This window comes from Canis lupus, chromosome 8 (assembly GCF_011100685.1).
Source record: "Canis lupus familiaris isolate Mischka breed German Shepherd chromosome 8, alternate assembly UU_Cfam_GSD_1.0, whole genome shotgun sequence".
Classification (NCBI taxonomy): Eukaryota; Metazoa; Chordata; class Mammalia; order Carnivora; family Canidae; genus Canis; species Canis lupus.
In genome coordinates this window covers 980,862-1,002,843 of record NC_049229.1, presented here as the reverse complement: position 1 = coordinate 1,002,843, position 21,982 = coordinate 980,862, and the positions used below count along the sequence as shown (strand labels likewise).

The 21,982-nt window shown below is 38.5% G+C and overlaps 1 protein-coding gene across 4 annotated transcripts in view; it reads left to right on the top strand.

The window, feature by feature from the left end:
- Positions 1-20,952, top strand: part of CATSPERB (cation channel sperm associated auxiliary subunit beta) — a 141,376-nt gene extending 120,424 nt beyond the window's left edge. For 3 of the 4 annotated variants that reach the window (XM_038544107.1, XM_038544104.1, XM_038544105.1), the window contains 6 exons: positions 4,739-4,849; positions 12,068-12,178; positions 13,523-13,658; positions 15,659-15,759; positions 16,866-16,940; positions 20,541-20,952. In XM_038544107.1, coding sequence (XP_038400035.1) covers positions 4,739-4,849; positions 12,068-12,178; positions 13,523-13,658; positions 15,659-15,759; positions 16,866-16,940; positions 20,541-20,747 — 741 coding nt within the window. In that variant the 3' untranslated portion in view covers positions 20,748-20,952. The remainder of the gene's footprint in view (positions 1-4,738; positions 4,850-12,067; positions 12,179-13,522; positions 13,659-15,658; positions 15,760-16,865; positions 16,941-20,540) is intronic. The other variant, XM_038544106.1, reaches the window with a different exon arrangement.
- Positions 20,953-21,982: the final 1,030 nt, after the last annotated feature.

Below are 21,982 nucleotides of genomic sequence, written 5' to 3'. Positions count from 1 at the left end.
CAAGAGACAAGAAATCTCTAACTTTTATGGGGAGAAATATTAGATTAACAGCAGACCTCTCCACAGAGATCTGGCAGACCAGGAAGGGCTGGCAGGATATATTCAGGGTCCTAAATGAGAAGAACATGCAACCAAGAATACTTTACCCAGCAAGGCTCTCATTCAGAATGGAAGGAGAGATAAAGAGCTTCCAAGATAGGCAGAAACTGAAAGAATATGTGACCACCAAACCAGTTCTCCAAGAAACATTAAGGGGGACTCCATAAAAGAAAGAGGAAGTCCAGTGGAACAATCCACAAAAACAGGGACTGAATAGTATCATGATGACACTAAATTCATATCTTTCAATAGTAACTCTGAACGTGAATGGGCCTAGTGACCCCATCAAAAGGCTCAGGGTTTCAGACTGGATAAAAAAGAAACACCCATCTATTTGCTGTGTACAAGAGACTCATTTTAGACATAAGGACACCTCCAGCCTGAAAATAAAAGGTTGGAGAAGCATGTACCATTCAAATGGTCCTCAAAAGAAAGCAGGGGTAGCCATCCTTTTATCAGATAAACTAAAGTTTATCCTGAAGACTGTAGTGAGAGATGAAGACGGACAGTATATATATCATACTTAAAGGATCTATCCAACAAGAGGACTTAACAATCACCAATATATATGCCCCGAATGTGGGAGCTGCCAAGTATTTCAATCAATTAATAACCGATGTTAAGACATACTTAGATAATAATGCACTTATACTTGGTGACTTGAATGTAGTGCCTTCTACCATCGACAGGTCTTCTAAGCACAACATCTCCAAAGAAACAAGAGCTTTAAATGATACACTGGACCAGATGGATTTCACAGATATCTACAGAACTTTACATCCATACTAAACTGAATACACATTCTTCTCAAGTCTACATGGAACTTTCTCTAGAGTAGACCACATACTGGGTCACAAATCAGGTCTTAAAGGATACCAAAAGATTGGGATTGTCCCCTGCATATTTTCAGACCATAATTCTTTGAAATTAGAACTAAATCACAAGAACAATTTGGAAGGATTTCAAACACGTGGAGGTTAAGGACCATGCTGCTAAAAGATCAAAGGGTCAACCAGGAAATTAGAGAAGAAGTAAAAAGATTATGGAAACTAATGAGAATGAAGATACAACCATTAAAAATCTTTAGGATACAACAAAAGTGGCCCTAAGAGGGGAATACATCGCAATACCAGCATCCCTCAAAAAATTGGCAAAACCCCAAATACACAAGCTAACCTCGCACCTAAAGGAACTGAAGAAAGAACAGCAAATAAAACCGACATCGAGCAGAAAAAAGAGTTAATCAAGATTCGAGCAGAGCTCAATGAAATAGAGACCAGAAGAACTGTGGAACAGATCAACAAAACCAGGAGTTGGTTCTTTGAGAGAATTAATAAGATAGATAGACCATTAGCCAGCCTTATTAAAAAGAAGAGAGAAAAGACTCAAATTAATAAAATCATGAATGAGAAAGGAGAGATCACTACCAACACCAAGGAAATACAAACGATTTTAAAAACATATTATGAACAGCTATACGCCAATAAATTAGGCAATCTAGAAGAAATGGACACATTTCTGGAAACCAAAAACTACCAAAACTGGAAGAGGAAGAAATAGAAAACCTGAACAGGCCAATCACCAGGGAGGAAATTGAATCTGTCATCAAAAACCTCCCAAGACACAAAAGTCCAGGGCCAGATGGCTTCCCAGGGGAATTCTATCAAACGTTTAAAGAAGAAACCATACCTATTCTACTAGAGCTGTTTGGAAAGATAGAAAGAGATGGAGTACTTCCAAACTCGTTCTATGAGGGAAGCATCACCTTAATTCCAAAACCAGACAAAGACCTCACCAAAAAGGAGAATTACAGACCAAAATCCCTGATGAACATGGATGCAAAAATTCTCAACAAGATACTAGCCAATAGGATCCAGCAATACATTAAGAAGATTTTTCACCATGACCAAGTGGGATTATCCCTAGGATGCAAGGCTGGTTCAACACACGTAAAACAATCAATGTGATTCATCATATCAGCAAAAGAAAAACCAAGACCATATGATCCTCTCAATAGATGCAGAGAAAGCGTTTGACAAAATACAGCATCCATTCCTGGTCAAAACTCTTCAGAGTGTATGGATGAGGGAACATTCCTCAGCATCTTAAAAACCACTTCTTAAAAGCCACTATGAAAAGCCCACAGCAAATATCATTCTCAATGGGGAAACACTGGGAGCCTTTCCCCTAAGATCAGGAACTCTACAGGGATGTCCACTCACATCCCTGCGATTCAACATAGTACTAGAAGTCCTATCCTTAGCAATCAGGCAACAAAAAGACATTAAAGGCATTCAAATTGGCAAAGAAGAAGTCAAACTCTCCCTCTTCGCCGATGACATGATACTCTACCTAGAAAACCCAAAAGCGTCCAACCCAAGATTGCTAGAACTCATACAGCAATTTGGCAGTGTGGCAGGATACAAAATCAAGGCCCAGAAGTCAGTGGCATTTCTATACACTAACAATGAGGCTGAAAGAGAAATTAAGGAGTCAATCCCATTTACAATTGCACCCAAAAGCATAAGATACCTAGGAATAAACCTAGCCAAAGAGGTAAAGGATCTATACCCTAAAAACTACAGAACACTTATGAAAGAAATTGAGGAAGACACAAAGAGATGGAAAAATACTCCATGCTCATGGACTGGAAGAATTAATATAGTGAAAATGTCAATGTTACCCAGGGCAATTTACACGTTTAATGCAATCCCTATCAAAACACCATGGACTTTCTTCAGAGAGTTGGAACAAATCATCTTGTGTGGAATCAGAAAAGACCCCGAATAGCCAGGCGAATTTTAAAAAAGAAAACCATAGCTGGGGGCATCACAATGCCAGATTTCAGGTTGTACTACAAAGCTGTGGTCATCAAGACAGTGTGGTACTGGCACAAAAACAGACTCATAGATCAATGGAACAGAATAGAGAACCTAGAAATGGCCCCTCAACTCTGTGGTCAACTAATATTCGACACAGCAGGAAAGACTATCCACCGGGAAAAAAGACAGTCTCTTGAATAAATGGTGCTGGGAGAATTGGACATCCACATGCAGAAGAATGAAACTGGACCATTCTCTTAAACCATACACAAAGATAAACTCAAATGGATGAAAGATCTAAATGTGAAACAAGATTCCATGAAACTCCTGGAGGAGAACACTGGAAACACCCTTTTTGATTTTGGCCACAGCAACTTCTTGCAAGATACATCCATGAAGGCAAGAGAAACAAAAGCAAAATGAACTATTGGGACTTCATCAAGATAAGAAGCTTTTGCACAGCAAAGGATACAGTCAACAAAACTCAAAGACAACCTACAGAATGGGAGAAGATATTTGCAAATGACATATCAGATAAAGGGCTAGTTTCCAAGATCTATAAAGAACTTATTAAACCAATAGCAAAGAAACAAACAATCCAATCATGAAATGGGCAAAAGACATGAAGAGAAATCTCACAGAGGCAGACATAGACATGGCCAACATGCACATGAGAAAATGCTCTGTATCACTTGCCATCAAGGAAATACAAATCAAAACCACAATGAGATACCACTTCACACCAGTGAGAATGGGGAAAATTAACAAGGCAGGAAACCACAAATGTTGGAGAGGATGCGGAGAAAAGGGAACCCTCTGACACTGTTGGTGGGAATGTGAACTGGTGCAGCCACTCTGGAAAATTGTGTGGAGGTTCCTCAAAGAGTTAAAAATAGACCTGCCCTACGACCCAGCAATTGCACTGCTGGGGATTTACCCCAAAGATTCAGATGCAGTGAAACGCCGGGACACCTGCACCCTGATGTTTCTAGCAGCAATGTCCACAATAGCCAAACTGTGGAAGGAGCCTCGGTGTCCATCGAAAGATGAATGGATAAAGAAGATGTGGTTTATGTATACAACGGAATATTCCTCAGCCATTAGAAATGACAAATACCCACCATTTTTTTCAATGTGGATGGAACTGGAGGGTATTATGCTGAGTGAAATAAGTCAATCGGAGAAGGACAAACATTATATGGTCTCATTCACTGGTGAATATAAAAAATAGTGAATGGAAATAAAGGGAAAAGGAGAAAGAATGAGTGGGAAATATCAGAAAGGGAGACAGAACATGAGAGACTCCTAACTCTGGGAAATGAACAAGGGGTTGTAGAAAGGGAGGTGGGCGGGGGGTGGGGGTGACTGGATGACTGGCACTTAAGGGGGTACTTGATGGGATGAGCACTTGGTGTTATTCTATATGTTGGCAAATTGAACACCAATAAAAAATTATAAAAAAAAGAAAAAGAAAAAAGCAACCAACCAAACTTGAAGATTTATTTATTAAATACATCACTAAGACTTTTTCTAAGGTGTTGAAACTTTCTTGCATTTACATTATGGTAGCTATTTTGCATACTAAAAATTTTTTTCACCTGTATTTACAAGTTCCAAGCAATTATATTGCCTTGGGCTAAGGTTGTTGGAATCCCAGAAAAATAAGGTGTAGGGACTGCAGGGAGAAGAGAAATTTATGCCTGGAACTAAAAATGAAATATTTGCTTTGAGTCCTTTTGTGGAAAGTCAAGATTTTTAAGTTGAAGACTTAGTAAATAGTTGTGAATTACCTGTTTTCTTTGCTTCATCACTTACAGGTAAATTACAGGCCTCCATCTAATATGGGAATTGCTATTCCACTCACAGATAATTTTTACCATGTGGATCCTAGCAAACCTATACCAAGAAATCTATTTCCTAAGTCAAAGGTAAATCATTTTTGAGCATATAAAGCAGTACTTATTTGAATTCAAAAGTCAGTCAGTGAAATTACAGATGGACCTAGCTGCAGGGATTCAGTGAGAAGGTTCATTCATAACAATTTTGCATCTGCCCTGATATGTCAGGTTATGTGGACATATTACTACTCCTACTATCCTGTTCCTCCTCCTCCTTTAGACCCCTCTCCTCTTTTCTTTAAGATTTTATTTATTTACCTGAGAGAGATTGAACACAAGTGGGGGGAGAGGGAGAAGCAGGCTTCCCACTGAGCAGGGAGCCCAACACGGGGCTCTATCCCAGTACCCTGAGATCATGACCTGAGTCAAAGTCAGATGCCTAACTGACTGAGCCACCCAGGCACCCCATTAGCCCCCTCTCCTCTTACTGCTACCTCTGCATATGGTTTCAGAGCAAGAACTCTAAATGGACCACTTTCTCCTGATGTCTCCCTGGTTCCCCTTTGGATTTCAAAGGGAATAAGTGGGGTGAGAGCATCTCTTCTCAAATGAATGGAGTCCCAAGACCCAACTCACATCTCCAGTCCAGTGAAACGAATGGTGTCCTAAAGAAAAGAAGACTATCTGATCGAACACAGCACATTTAAACTCCTGCCAAGGTTTAGGAAACAACCAAGACCAGCAGCACTCTGCCTCTCTGGAGGGTGGAGTGAACAAGATAGAAAGAACAGAGAAACCATGAGGTTCACAGGGAGAGTACATGATGGGGTAGCTTCTTGAGGAAACCTCACAGATGCCTGTGGAATCTCTCTCCAGAAGAAAACACCTACCTGCCTGTAGACATGCACAACATTCACATCTACTACATGTGCATATGCATTGTGTGCGCACACACACATAAAAAAGACATAAAATGCTTGTTTCTTTGTGTTCAAAACTCTCCCTTGTCATCTCATGGAATTCAGAGCAAAAGCCAAATTCTTGCAATGGTCTACTAGGTCCTCAATGATTTGGTGTTGGCATTCCCTCTGACCTGATTTCCCCTGGGTTAATCTGCTCCAGCCACACTGGCCTCCATGTAGTTCTTCAAATATGCCAGACATATCTCCAGCTCAAGGATTTGGCAACTAAAGAAATTCCTCTGTCTGGAATGCTCTTCTGCCAAATGGCACCTGGAGCAGACATTGTCATTGTCTTCGGGTCTTTGCTTAAATATCGCCATCACTGTGAGGCCTGTTTTGACCACTCTATTTAGAATCAGAAGCCTCACCCCCAGTGTTATCCACTCCCTGTCCCCCTTCTATCCCTTATTATTCTTCATTGCACTGATTATGATTTACAGATTTTACTCATTTCTTTTATTGTGTCTTTTTTTTATACATTTATATTTTATTGGTGTTCAATTTGCCAACATACAGTGGTCTTAAAGCACTCCTATGTCTGGCACTGTTTTAGATACTAAAGATGCAGCAGAGAAGAAAATAGTTTTCAAAACAACAACAACCTCGACTTAATGTAGCTTACCTTTTTTTACAAGACACAATACAATGGAATATTACTCAGCTATTAGAAACGACAAATATTTGTCTTCACTGTAATGGAGGAGGATAGGAACTAAACAAAAAGTTGTACAAATTAGAAACTATTTATGAACAGTATGACTGTGCATAACCCAGAGCAGAATTATCAGGAATATTTCTACAATGCAGCCTTCTCAATTGTACCTCACAGCTTCTTTTTTTTAATTTATTTTTTATTGGTGTTCAATTTACTAACATACACACAGCTTCTGAATCAGAAACTATAGTGCAGTCCTGAAATTTGCATTAAAAAAACCTCCCAGTTAATCCTTACTTGCTCTTAAGTTTAAGATAGACACGTAGTAGATACAGACACAAAACACACACTATGACTGTTGATCAGGGTTATAACCTAGTCCAAGGGAGTCACACTGAAGATAAACAGGGGTGAGCCAAAAAAGAAGGAGAAAGTCAGAGTGTAGAGGGTACAGAGGAGAGAAAAAGAGCATCCTAGGCAAGGAGGTACTCTCACCAGGGCAGTCATGAGACAGCGCTCCATGACTTGGGAAAGCCAGGAAGCCTGGAGCACAGTGAGTGGGGTCGTATACAACAGAGAATACACATTCCTTTCAGTCCACATGGAACAGCCATACAAAGTGACTACTTATTTTGTAATAAAGTCTTAATGAATTCCAAAAAGGCTTACTACAGTCTATATTCTATAACTTTAAATCATTAAAATTCAAATTTAAAAAGAAAAAAAAGCAAAAAAGAAAAGTATATGCATACACACATATGTCTTCAATTTACCCCTTAAGTTGACCTCTGTCTAGTCTGACTTGTGAAAAAAATCCTAACTAAACTACCAGCAAGTCAAATGCATGGATATACTAATGCTGTGGTATTTCAGGACTTTCTCCAATGTGTGAAAGTTGGAGCATATGAAACATGCTAAAATAATTAGGAAAAATAATCTCAACAGAAGGCTTAAAACATGTTTGATACCATTTAACATTCATCTCTGAATTAGCTTCTGTAAAACAGAAATAGAAGTGATACTACCAAATCTAATAAATAAAATCTGTGAGAAATATTTAACAAACATATAAAATCAAATATTAGAAGCATTCAGGCTTTAATACTTCTATTTTACTTTGTTCTGTAAAGTCAAACTGAGCCAATGGGACAAAAGTAAATAAAGTATAAATATTAGAAAGAGACAAAACTCATCATTCCCACATGTAATTACTTACTTGAAAATATGGAAGAAACAACTGACAAACTACTAAAACTCAAAATAATTATAAGTAATGCAGCCCAATGGATATAAGATCACAAAGAAAAATCAGTAGTGTTCCTTTATATCTGCAATAACTAATTAGAAGTAAAAATGGAAAACAACCCATTCTTCATTTGCATATAATGATAGATGTAGAATTTAATCTAAAAATATGTGCAAGACAGGTATGGAAAAAAATATATTTTTTAGCTGAGGCATATGAAAAACACCTTAAATTGAGAGAAGTCTCATGTTTCTGATGGGATGCTTCACCATAATAAAGCTCAGCTCTCTCCAGATTAATCTATAAAATTAGTGCAATTACAATCAAAACCCCAACAGGATATGTTTGAGGGAACACAATGGGCTTATTCTAAAGTTCATTCTAAGGGCACCTGAGTGGCTCAAGGTGGAGCATGTGCCTTGGGCTCAGGGCGTGATCCTGGGATCCTGAGATCAAGTCCCACATTGGGCTCCCCGCAGGGAGCCTGCTTTTCCCTCTGCCTGTGTCTCTGCCTCTCTGTGTCTCTCACGAATAAATACATAAAATCTTTAAAAACAATAAAGTTTACTGAAAAAGAAAATGGGTATTAATAAATAATTTGAAGAACAGAAAATGAATGAGAGATTTGTCCTCCTATAGATTAAAAAAGGTAATTAATATAATACAGTAAGCAGATGGAAGTAAGCAGATGGAAGGAAATAATAAAGATTAGAGTGGAGATGAATAAAGATGATAATAAAAAATAAACGCCACCCAGGTGTCCCTAAAGAAGAGAATTGAAGAACAGTAACAAGAATAATAAAACCAAAAGTTGGTTCTTTGAAAATATCAACAAAATTTACAAACCTTTAGATAGACAAGAAGAAAAAGAAAAGACAACTACAATCAGAAATGGACATGGGATATTGCTGTTTATTTTACTGTATATATGATATATGGGAATTATGAACAATTCTGTGTCAACAAATTGGATACTTAGATGAGATGGAAACGTTCATGGAAAAACATAAATTACCTAAAGTGACTGAAAATGAAATAGAAAGTCTCAGTAATCCTAAAACAAGTAGAGAGATTGAGTCAGTTAGTAATCAAAAACCTCCCAACAAAGATCAGATGGCTACATTGGTGAATTCCACCAAACATTTAAAGAAAAAAAAATTTTAAGATTTTATTTATTTATTCATGAGAGCCACAGAGAGAGAGAGAGAGAGAGAGAGAGAGAGAGAGAAAGAGAGAGAGAGAGAGAGCCAGAGACACAGGCAGAGGGAGAAGAAGGCTCCCTGTGAGGAGCCTTATGTGAGACTCGATCCCAGGACCCTGGGATCATGCCCTGAACCAAAGGCAGATACTCAACCACTGAGCCACCCAGGCATCCCTAAAGAAAATTTAACACCAATAGTTCTCAAACTTTTCCTAAAGAACTAGAAGAGTTCCTAACTGATTCTAAGAGGCCAGCATTATCCTGATACTAAAGCCAGATAAAGACATTGCAAGAAAATTACAAACCAATATGCCTTATGAATATAGAGACAAAAAAACCCCACAACAATACTAGCAAACGAAATTCAACAGCATCAGAAAAGGATCATATGCCATGACCAAGTGGAGATTTGTCCCAGGCACACAAAGGTGGCCTAACATAAGAAATCCATCACTGTTATGCATCACATTAATAGCACATACACGTGGTCATCTCAATTGATGCAGAAAAGGCTTTTGACAAAATCCAACATTTTATGAGAAAAGCACTCAACAAACTAGTAATAAAGGGAAACTTCCTCAACCTGATAAAGGGCATCTATGAATTACCCACTGCTATCATCATACTTAGTGCTGAAAGATGAACAGCTTTTCCCATAAAATCAAGAACAAGACAAAGCTCATGCCCCTTTTATTCAGTATTGGACCAGGGCAACTAGGCAAAGAAAAGAAATGAAAAAAACATCCAGATTGGAAAGGAAGTAGTAAAGTTATCTCTATTTACAGGTGATATGATATTATAAGTTATATATAACATAATAACTTACTATGAAACCATAGTAATCGGGCATCTTGGTGGTTCAGTCAGTTAAGTGTCTGCCTTTGGCTCAGGTCATGATCTCAAGGTCCTGGAATCGAGTTCGTGTCGAGCTCCCTGCTCAGTGATGAGTCTGCTTCTTCCTTTCCCTCTGCCCCTCCCTCTGCCTGTGCTCTATCACTTTCTCCCTCAAATAAATAAAACGTAAAAAAAACACATAGTAATCAAAAGAGTGTGATAATGGCATAAGGATGGACATATTTATCAATGGAATAAAATAAAGAGCCCATATGGTCAGTTGAGTTTTGACATATGTGGCAAGGCCACTCAAAGGAGAGAGAATAGGTTTTTCAACAAATGGTGCCAGGACAACTGGATATCTATATTTAATACTATGAAGTTGGACACCTGTCTTGCACTATACACAAAAATTAACTGAAAATTGATCGAAAACCTAAATGTAAGAACTAAAATATAAAATTCTTATAAGGCAGTATAAGTGTATATCTTTGTCTCTTTGATTAAGGTGGTGATTTGTTAAATATGACCCTAAAGCACAAACAGTGACAGAGAAATAAATAAATTGAACTTCAGCAAAACTAAAAACTTGTGTATGTATATGAAAGGACACTGTCAAGAAAGTGAGAAGACATCACTGAATGGGAGAAAATATCTGCAAATCATATATCTGATAAGACTCTAATATCCAGACTATCTCAAGATCTCTTACAACTCCACACCAAAGAGACAAACTACCCAGTTAGAAATAGATGAAGTTTCTAAATAGTTCTCCAAAGATACACAGATGGCCAACAAGCCCATGAAAGATGCTCAATATCATTAGTCATTATGTAAATGTAAATCAAAATCTCATTGATTTTAATGGGAAATAACAAATATTGGTGAGGATATGGAGACATTAGAACCCTCATCCATTGCTGTCAGGAGTATAAAATAGTGCAGCTGTTGTGGCAAACATTTTGGAAGTTCTTCAGAAAGTTAAACATATAGAATGACTGTACAACCCAGCAATTTTATTCTTAGATATATATCTAAAAAAATTGAAAATGTATGTTCAAACAAAATTTATAACAGCGTTTTTCATAACAGCCAAAAAGAGGAAACAACCAATTATCCATTAAGCAATGAATAGATAAACAAAATAGGCAATATCTGCACAATAGAATATTACTTGGTCGTAAAAAGGAATGAAGTACTGCTGCATGTTACCACATGGATAACCCTCAAAAATAACATTTGAGGGACACCTGGGTGGCTAAGGGTGAGCATCTGCCTTCAGCTCAGGGTGTGACCCCGGGGTCCTGCGATCGAGTCCCGCATCAGGCTCCCTGCATAGAGCATGCTTCTCCCCCTGCCTGTGTCTCTGTTTCTCTCTGTGTGTGTCTCTCATGAATAAAAACAAAACAACATGTGAGCAAAAGAAAACAGACACAAAAGGTCAAATATTGTATATTTCCACTTATATAAGGTGTTGGGAATAGGAAAATTCATACAAATGGAAAATAGAATGCATACATGGGTTGGGAGAAGGGGAAGAGGGAAATGAAGAGAACTATTTTTTAAAGATTTTATTTTCAAGCAATCTCTACACCCAACATGGGATGTGAACTCACAGTCCTGAGATCAAGAGTCACCTGCTCCACCGACCAAGCCAAGCAGGAGCCCCAGTATGGAGTAACTATTCGTGGATACAGGGTTTCCATTTGGGGTGATGAGAATGTTCTGGAATTAGCAGACAACATGGCACATGTAGTGAAACTCACCAAATAGCACACTTGAAAATGGTTAAAGTGGTGAGTTTTGTCTCAGGAAAGAGAAGAAGAAAAAAAAAAAAAGAAGCTGGGGGATGGTAATCCTAAAAAGAAGTAAAGGGGGAATGAGATTTTTTAAAAAATAGAATTGATTATCAAAATCAAAAGCCAATCACTGTTAGAACAGTGATCAAGTAAGAAATGAATGACAAATGGATAATTATAATGGAGATTTTTAAATGATAGGTGAACGCCACAAAGAAAGGCAAGTGAGAAACAGTAGACTTGGAGAGGGTTCCAGAGAGCCCACAGCCCTGTCGCATCATGTCGAGGTCTCTGTTTTCATGTGATGGGAGGTGCCCAGGACAGGGAATCTGAGGGCTCTGGTGTGCTGCCTTCAGAAAGACACAGGCTCAGTAGGTCCCACACATGTTGATAGTCAACCCGGCAAGCAGCTGACACTTGAATTCAAATGGCCAAGCAAGGAGACAGAATTCAGAAATACTGTAATTTTACTCCATTATTAATGGCATCTTTCCCCCTCTTAGCATCTTGGGGATTTTATTAATTCAGGAAACAAATATTTAGTCGACATTTACTCAGTTTGCAGAAATCCTGCCACAAGAAAAGCAAGTCAGCCTATATTCTATTTACAGAGATCTGGTAAATTCAAACAGTGCGCTAACATGTCCACTCGGGAGGAGTGTAATTGCACAAATGATCAGAAGTTTTCACATGCTGTTGCTTTCTCAGATTGCAGAGAAAAGGTAAGGTAATTTTTAACTGCCTAGAAACAAAGTGCTTTCATATTTATAAGATTTCGAAGTGTGCATTTTCATTTAAAATGAAAGATGAGACATAGAAAGAGCATCTTATTATGACATAGAACCAAATAATAAGACACAGAGCTAGAAAGATCTGGATTTAAATGTCCCTAACCAAGGTAATGAACCATTCCTGCAAAACAGGATAATGGCTGCACCACACTGCCCACCTCACAGGATTCTCATAAACACATGTGCCCATATCTCTGTGGAAACAATCTGTAACCTGTCATACACTGTACTAGTTTATGATGGATATTGATTCATAAAAAATTTATTGAGTGTCTAATGTGTATCAGTGGTGGGAATGTAGAAGTTGAAGTCCTTGTAATCAAGAAGCTGAGTCTGGTAGTAGTGACAAAATAGAGGACAGGAGAGTATGTTGGTTAAGAGAAAGGATTCTGTGTCAAATATTCTGTTAGTCTCTCAAAGCATTCAAAAGTGTATTAAATGGATTATTGGTGTTTGTGTTACTAACTTAAATGTACACTTAATATAACTTTCAAGTAGGTCTATTTCAAGGTCTTGTAAGACTATATAATAGCATTACAGACTCTGTATATATACATATATAGCATTGTATTAAGTGATTTTTATTTCCATATAAAGGCTTTTCAAAGTAAAGTTGTTTATTTTTTAAAATAAAATCCTCTATATAAAGATAAAATCATTTAATACCATATGAGGCATAGAGTTAGCATTCAATGAACTGTGAGGGCTATTATACACACCCCTACAACTCTCCCCTTTCTGAATTACAGTAATGTTTCTTGAGCATTTACTGTCTATGAAACACAGCTCTGAGCATGCTCCATGGTTTGTCTCATTTAATTAGAGGTAGGTAAATTTGCCAAAGATCAAATCATTAGTATGTGAGAGAGCTGGATTTGACCTCTGACTCCAGAGCCTGAGTTTCAAGAACATGGCTGAAAAGATCCTGACTGGCCAGGAGAGAGGTATAAGGGAGCTGGGCAGGATCCAATTCATGCAGCACCCTATGAGATATGAGTTAGCCAAAAAAGTGTGAATGTCATCATAGCAGACTCCTGAAAAAGGCCAATAGAAAATTACAAATTTTGTTACCACACTAATTGTGTATTACTTTTGATTCTACTGTAAGATTGCTTCTCATGTTCTGAGAAGGTGGAACGCCTAAGAGGCACATGTCATTTAGGAAGACCAAACTCTTGGGTGATGCATATCTATTCAATACTTTTTTTTACAGAGGAATTGAAATTAGTCTTGAATTTTCCAAATTGATGTTCATTCTTGGAATTTGCACTTTAGGTTCCTCGATTTAAGTTTCCAGTTACACAGTATCCAGTGTCTTTGGAAATTTACAGCGAGGATGGACATATCCCAGTGGAAACTCCTTATCTGGTGACCGTAACTGAAGTGAACAGGAGGGAAAACTGGAAACTAAGTAGGGTTTGCTTTCTTCTATGGCTGTTTTGTCTTATAAGTAATGTTGTTATTACCTAGGTAAGTGGCTTATAAAACCTGTTTACACAAGGAACAACCAAGAGTTGGAGGCCTAACTGGCTGAGCCTCCCATGTGCCCCTCTTTGGAGAAGAATTTGGATCCACTGGTACACTGCTGTTCACTCTCCTTCTCTTGTCTCTCACATATTTCATTATTACTTTCAGTGCCCTGGATTTCATGGCATAAAAGCATTTTTGAAGAATTTGAAATCCATTTTGTAGATGAATAGCAAAAGATGATTGAATTTGTGCTACATGTTGGTCTCGTGTCTCTTTTGATTGCTTTTGCAATGTTACAGAGGAAGTTCCAAAAGATGTGGCCAGATAGCCTATAGAGTCTGTCTTCTAGGGCACCAGGCTGGCTCAGTTGGAAGAGTGTGCAACTCTTGATCTCAGGGCCATGAGTTCAAGCTTCACATTGGGTGTAGAGATTACTTAAGTAAAAAAAAAAAAAAAAAAAAAAAAAAAAAAAAAAAACTTAAAAAATTATCTTTTAATTATATAAGCAAAGTTTCTTCAAAATTCTATGGTAAAATAATTTAAAAGATGTGGAAATTTTTTTAAATAAGAAAAATGAGGGGTGCCTGACTGGCTCAGTCAGTAGAGCATATGACTTTTGATTGGGGGGTTGTAAGTTTGAGTCCCACATTGGGTGCAGAGGTTACCTAAAAATAAAATCTTTGAGGTGTCTGGGTGGCTCAGCTGGTTAAGCATCTGACTCTTGACCTCAGTTCAGGCCTTGATCTCAGGGTCATAAGTTCAAGCCCCACACAGGGCTCCATGTGGGGAATGTTCCTAACTAAAAAGTTAATCAATTGATCAATGATCACATCTTTAAAAAAAATGAAATTTATCACAATTTGATTTTACCTCAAATGTACAATTTTTCCTGCACATTTTGTGTTTATAAATACATCACGGCAATTGCTTGATCAGTAGGTAGACAGATAAATAGATACATTTTAATGAAATTTTGATCAGCCATTAATATGTTACCAAATAGCCAGACATTGGGTATTCAGGGAGCCTTACTCTGCACAGTACATGCATTCTTGAGATGAAAATCTAACAAGACTTTCTGGTAGTGTATGAGAATCTAATGTTGCCAGCTTTTGAGCACTGATCATTAAATATTCAAACATTTGTATACTGACTGTTAAGCCATTCGTAGCTTGAAAGTAGCCACGGTGAGACTATTTACACTATGGAAACTGGCAAATTCTACTATCAGAGCCTTATCCCCCTTAGATCTCATGTACAGTTGTACCACTGCAATCACTATGAATTATAAGAAAGGCAAGAATAACTGATCACATCTTTTAGAAAATATTCAAATGGATTTATTGTGAAAATGTTCTGCCATCTTTTGAAAATTATTTAGCAACTGCTAAGTTTGAATTATCTCGTTGCCAAAGATACAAAGTATGTGCAGGTTAAGACTGGTCCTGAGCACAGGGCTAGAAGGAAAGGTCAGCCTGAATAAGGTGGTCAGAGGTCTTGTCCTTTTTTATTTTTATTTTTTTGAAAGTGTGTGTGCACAAGTGCATGAACGGGGGTGGGGAGGGGCTGGCAGAGAGGAAGAGAAAGAATCTGAAGCAGACTCCATGCCCAGCTTGGAGCCCAGAGTAGTGCTCAATTTCCCAGTTTCTGAGATCATGACCTGAGCTGAAATCAAGAGTCAGACACCTAACTGACCAAGCCACCCAGGCATCCCAGAGGTCTTGTCCTTCTTGACGGCGTCCCTGAGGAGATTCAGTGTTAGCTATGAGACCTAATTTTCCCTATATATGTTTTCTATGTTGTCAAGCAGAACTGAAAGTCTGGGGTATCTTAGCCATGTTACAGAGTGAAAGCCTTCATTATCTCGATGTATGTAGCAAATTTTATCCAAAATGTGAAAACAACCTAAGTGTGCTTAAACTATACTTCATATGCTTTTAGAACACAGTGTACCAGAAAATGTAAAAAAATTGAAAAATTACTTAGAATCACGTCTTAATGCTCCAGTATATAATCCTTTAGGCCTCAACTTAAGTATAAAGGTAAGTGGACAGCATTTTTGTTTTTCCTGTTTTGTTTTTTTTATAATAAATTTATTTTTATTGGTGTTCAATTTGCCAACATACAGAATAACACCCAGTGCTCATCCCGTCAAGTGCCCCCCTCAGTGCCCGTCACCCATTCACCCCCACTCCCTGCCCTCCTCCCCTTCCACTACCCCTAGTTCGTTTCCCAGAGTTAGGAGTCTTTATGTTCTGTCTCCTTTTCTGATATTTCCCACACACTTCTTCTCCCTTCCCTTATATTCCCTTTCACTATTTTTTACATTCCCCAAATGAATGAGACCATATAATGTTTGTCCTTCTCCGATTGACTCATTTCACTCAGCATCATACCCTCCAGTTCCATCCACGTCGAAGCAAATGGTGGGTGTCATTTCTAATGGCTGAGGAATATTCCATTGTATACCTAAACCACATCTTCTTTATCCATTCAAACAAAACACATATGTCTAAAGTAAGATTGGTTTAAGTTTTAAAGCATAGGTATCCATCAATGGTAGAAATTGCATCTTTAAAGCATATGGAGAGTGTTTATTTTTCCTTTTCCTTGATATTGTCATTTCTAAAGGTATCTGGAAGTTGAATTTAACATTAACTTACTATTTTTTGAGCTGATAGGCACAACTAATAGATTATTTTTGAAGGTGGGGCAGAAAGGGTATTTCCAAAATTTAGGGGAAAAATTGGTTTGGTATTTTTCACCTGGATGTACACAGATATGTCTTTTGGTTTCAGCTGTGTATCAGAAGACAACACAAAGTTGATATAATCTAGGTAATTGTTATAAAAGCCCATAAAAGTGAGTGGACATATCAAAACCATGAATATGAACATTAGCCCAAATTACTTGTCAAGGCCGTGTTAGGTTTTGTGTTTATGTTTCTTCATTCTATAAAGAAGTATCAGCTATTGTCCTTCTCCCTCCATTTTTATTTTGGTATATAAAGTGGATGCCTGAGAGACTTAGGAAGGGGAATGGATTTTTCTATGCAACATCTATAAAGAAATCGGCCCTAGTGTATATTTTAACTTAAAGGAACATAAGTTTCAATGCTGCTAATGACTGGGTATGTTTTTCTCCACAGGGCTCTGAGCTTTTTCACTTTAGAGTGTCTGTTGTTCCAGGGGTTACTTTTTGTAACTTAGTTGAAGAATTTCAGGTATAGTAAATGCACAAGATACTGATGGGGTGATGGCTGGGGAAGTAACATGACAAATGTCCGTGCAAGAGACACTAAAGAGGAAAATGGCATAATTTGTGTGATGGACAGGGCTTGGAGACAAGAGATCCTGGAGAGTGGTAGTGACATTGTCAGTAATGATGAAGGTAGAGTGCATGACACATAGCAGGACCCATCAGTGCTGGGAGCATTTTAATAAATGCCTGGATTTGTTTTTGTTCTCTCTCCATCTTCTATATTTAAGTCAGTTTTCAGACTTGTACCACCTTTCCTCTCACCACATATTCCCATAGAAACATATATCTATGACATTTTAATTTCCATTACAATCTTCCTGATTATCTTCATTGTAACAGTAGAATCTTAATACACCAAAAGCTATCAAGATGCAAAAGTATCGGGAACCAAAGTCAGTCTCCCCAAATTACCTCCATGATGTACAATAATTCAAATTTTCTTCTTTATATAATGACATTGGCTACTTGTGGGGGAGGTGGGGTGAGGAGGAATGAAGATTTGATTAAACTGATTAACCACTCATTAATTATTAAATATGGATACCACAGTATCAAAAATAAAATCTCTCTCTCTCCCCTCCCACCCTTCCTCTTTCCCTCTCCCCTTCCTCCTTCTTTTCCCACCCCTCTCCTTTTTCTATCCCAACCTTGCCCTAAGGCCAGCCCCAATAATGGATCCATACTGCTGTAAACTTGTGTTAACTAGTTGGAGTGTAAGTAAAAACTTGAAAAATAAAATAAAATTGGCAAAAATATTGTCGTTCCAAAAAACAAAAACAAAGAAGCATAGCAAGGGCTTCAAAATAAAACTGCAATATAAACACCACTATAAAGGTCTGGAATAACCCTTGAGTGACAAAGGAACCAGAAAGACACAATAACATAGCCAAAGTTTTGATATTAAATGGACACTGAGCCACCACAGAGAATAAAGTATAACTTGAACGGATCTCAATCAGTGTGGCCAATTGCTAAAACACACAAAAACCCCAACATTTAAAAAAATATTTATTTATTCATGAGAGACACAAAAAGAAAGAAAGAGACAAAGACAGAGGGCTGAGCCGAAGGCTGGCGCCCAACTGCTGAGCCACCCAGGTGTCCCAAACCCCAACATTTTCCCAGAGAATGTTTAATGGGACCTAGAGTCTCACAACATAAACATCTTAGATGTCCAGGATAAAATCCAGAATTACTTAATATGCCAATAACTAAGAAAATATAATTGATTCTCAAAAGCAAAAGCAATCAGCAATTGATGTGGCCAATGAAATGATCAGACAAATGTTTTCAACTAGCCATGGTAACCAGGCTCCAGGAAGTCAAGGTGTGCTCTTTTGAAATGACTGAAAGGGGAAAGGGGGAAATTCTCTGCAGAGAAATGGAAGCTATAAAAAAAGAACCAAATGGAAATTTTAGAACTGAAAAATACAATATCTAAAATTTAAAAATCACTGGATAGACTGGCTAGCAAAACATATATGCAGAGAAAAAAAAAGTCAGTGAATTTGAAAATAAATCAGTAGAAATCCACTCTGAAGAAAAGGGACTAAAAATAATGGCCTCAGGGACCTATGTGATAGTATCAAGAGGTCTGACCTTTATGTCCCCAGAGTCCATGAAGGATAGCAAAAAGGGATTGATACAGAAAAAAGGAAGAAGAAGGAAGAATGGGAGGAAGGAGGAGGGTGAGGAGGAGGAAGGAGAAAAGGAGGAGGAGAAGAGGAAATAACAAAGGCTGAAAGTATCCCAAATTTGGTGAAGACATAAATTTACATATTCAAGAAGCTTAGTGAATCCAGAACAAGATATAGAGGTCCTGTCTAAACATACAATAACCAAACTACTAAAAATCAAAGATTAAAAAAAATCTTGAAAGAAGCCAAAACAACAACAAGAACCATGCAAGTGAACAATAATTGAATGATGTTTGACTTTTCCTCAGATACTATGAAAGCTACAAGAAAATTGCCTAGCATCGCTAATGTACTAGGAACCAGGGTTGGGTAGGGAGGAAGGACCACCTATCCAGAATTCTATATGTAGTGAAAATATCCTTCAGGAATGAAGGAGAAATAAAAGCATCTAGATGAAGGAAAACTAAGGTAATCCACTGTTGGCAGAACTCCTCCTGTTAAAAATGCACAAAGAAGTTCAGGCTGAAAAGAAGCATCAGCAGAAGGACACAAAGCTTCAGGAATGAAGGAGGAACCAAAAAATGAATAAAAGAAAGATAGGAAGTGATTGCACAGTTAGTAAAGGAAGAGAATCATTAAGAAACAATAGAAAAACAATATGAAGTTTCTCAAATCCGTTGAAATCTTATTTGAAAGTATCTGAAACAATGGGGATATTTGTGCACTATAATGGACAAAATTTGAATAACACTGTAAATTGGGTAACAGCATTGTCTCAATGTTAATTCCTTGATTTTGGTAATTACACTGTGGTTATTTATTTTTTTTAAAGATTTTATTTATTTATTCATGAGAGACACAGAGAGAGAGGCAGAGACTCAGGCAGAGGTGAAAAACAGGCCCCATGCAGGGAGGCCGATGTGGGACTCTATCCCAGGACCCCAGGATCATGCCCTGGGCTGAAGGCAGACACTAAACTGCTGAACCACGCAGGGATCCCCTGTGGTTATTTAAATGAATGTGTCCAAGAAATACAAATTGACGTATTTTGGCAGTAAAGGGACAGTGGGTCTAGAATACACTCTGTTATGATTCTGGGGTTGAATCCAGACACAGAGAGGGGCAGAGACACAGGCAGAGGGAGAAGCAGGCTCCCTGCAGGGTGCCTGATGCAGACTTGACCCCAGGATCCCGGGTTCACACCCTGAGCCAAAGGTACACACACAATGGCTGAGCTCCCCAGGCACCCCTAGATGCTTCCACTTCCACATTGAACATAAGTGGCACCCAACCTTCCCTCATGTCTCAGAGAAAAAGACACCTCTGTGCCTCTTTGTCAACAATCCTGTCTCTCTTCAAGGAACCTTTTTTTTTTTTTTTTGTCCATCCAGGTGTAGGAAGCATTTTGAACAGAGGGAAACAGAAGTTTCCCTATGTTAGCACATAGAGGATTTTTCTACATAGATGATAGCTTGAAATAGCACATGCTATTCCCTGTTCCCGGACTGCCCATTCTTCTCCTTCTCTTTTATTAATCCACTTACTTTTGGAGATCTAGCCCAGGAAGCCCATTCCCTGGTCATCCTCAGCAGTTTCACATCCACAGCCCTCTGTCCATTCCTCTGTAATGGAATACAGCTCTCTTCCCTGCTGTTTAAGTATCTTGCCTACCTCTGCCATTAAAGTCCTTGCACGGAGGCATTGGACAGCGGATAGGATTCTTATTCTGTATTGTGTGTAAATCGTGACTTGCCAGATTGTCGAGAGATTGTTTCTAGGCTTTGTGGATGCCGAAGGTCTATATGTATCTGAGAAGTTTGCTAAGTTGATCAATAGTGTCTCCACTGTTATGGAAATCATATAAAATTCCACGTGGTCAGTGACTAGATTCAGGAAGCTAAAATACTTTGCTTTTTCTGTTGCAGATTTATGTTGACGAAGTACCATTGCCATTTCCAGGACATGCACTGATCGCTGTTGCTGCGGCTGTAGTGCTGGGGGGATTAATTTTTATGACATTTATATTTCAAATACGTAACATCCATCCAGCTGATATGTGCCAAAAATTTATGAGGAGACACAAAGTGAACATATCAAATGCCACTGTCAGCTGGCTTATAGATGAAAATTGAATCATGAACAAATGATAATCACCATTTTCTCTTGGTTTACTTGTTTTATGAGACAGTTCCTCGAACACTATAATTAAATGTTAATATGAAAACAAGAGAAGCTACTACAGGATTACCATTACAACTCAAATTGCTATCCTTCAATATGTGTACCATTCTATTTTCTTATTCTAAATATGTGGAAAGTTTCTTATGTTAACACTTACATAGGAAATTTTCCTCGAGGCTTTTACAAAACCGTAAAATGATAGCCAATCTCTGTGTGGAATGAGCCGTCTGTATTCTTTAGCTTCTATTGACTGGAGCCTATTCTGCGGGATCAGAACACGTGAGCCTTGTTGTGTTCAAGAGAGAGTATGAGTAGAATGGGGTCCTGCCAGGGACAGGTAGGTGTGGAGGAGGCTTATCTGCAGGTGTGCTAGCAAGGCTTCATAGGAACTAAAGATGAAGCCATTTGGGTTTCTTGAAGCAACTTTAGCCCAGATTGTAGTGCCTAAAAAGGGGGAAATGTGACCTCCATTATGGGGGTGCTGGAAGAACCCTGTCCACTCAAGGTATTAGCTTACAAAGCTACAGATGGCATGTGGAATTGCAAATGATGTACCTCTGTGTGCTCCTTCAGAGCACCCATCCCCCTGAGAGTCAGAAGATTGGCAATACATCCAGAGATAAGAGCTGCACTCTCTTGGAAAAGCTCATGAGGGGCAGCATATGCTTTGAGAGCATAAGAAGAAGCTAAGCAGCTTGTCCAGTGTTGTGCCCAAGATTACGGATCCGAGAAACCACCGAGGAGCTGACACCGATGCAAACACACAAGGGTTTATTTACAAGCTCGAGCTTGGGTCCAAGTATACCCGACACAGCGGAGCAGGGACTTGGACCCTGAGGTGGGTTTCAGTTTAGTTTTATGGGCTGGTCTAGGGGACCTCCAGAAGGGGTGGAGGAATTTCTCAAGTTCTGTTTACATTCTGATATGGGACTTCCTGCCACTGGCTTGGGCTCTGTTCTCATTCTAATATGGGGCTTAACTGAAGTAAGGTAAAGTTCAGCTCTTATTCACATGGGCCTGAGATGGCTGTACTTGTGCTAACACTGAACTTAAGGTGGAATGGCCTTAATTTTCTTGGCCTCCACATCCAGAAGATCATGTTTTCCTGCTACACCAGGAGCCCAAAAAAGGCTACATGGCAGTCTTGGTTTCTGAGTCAATGGAACCATTATTGTGTTCACTGGTG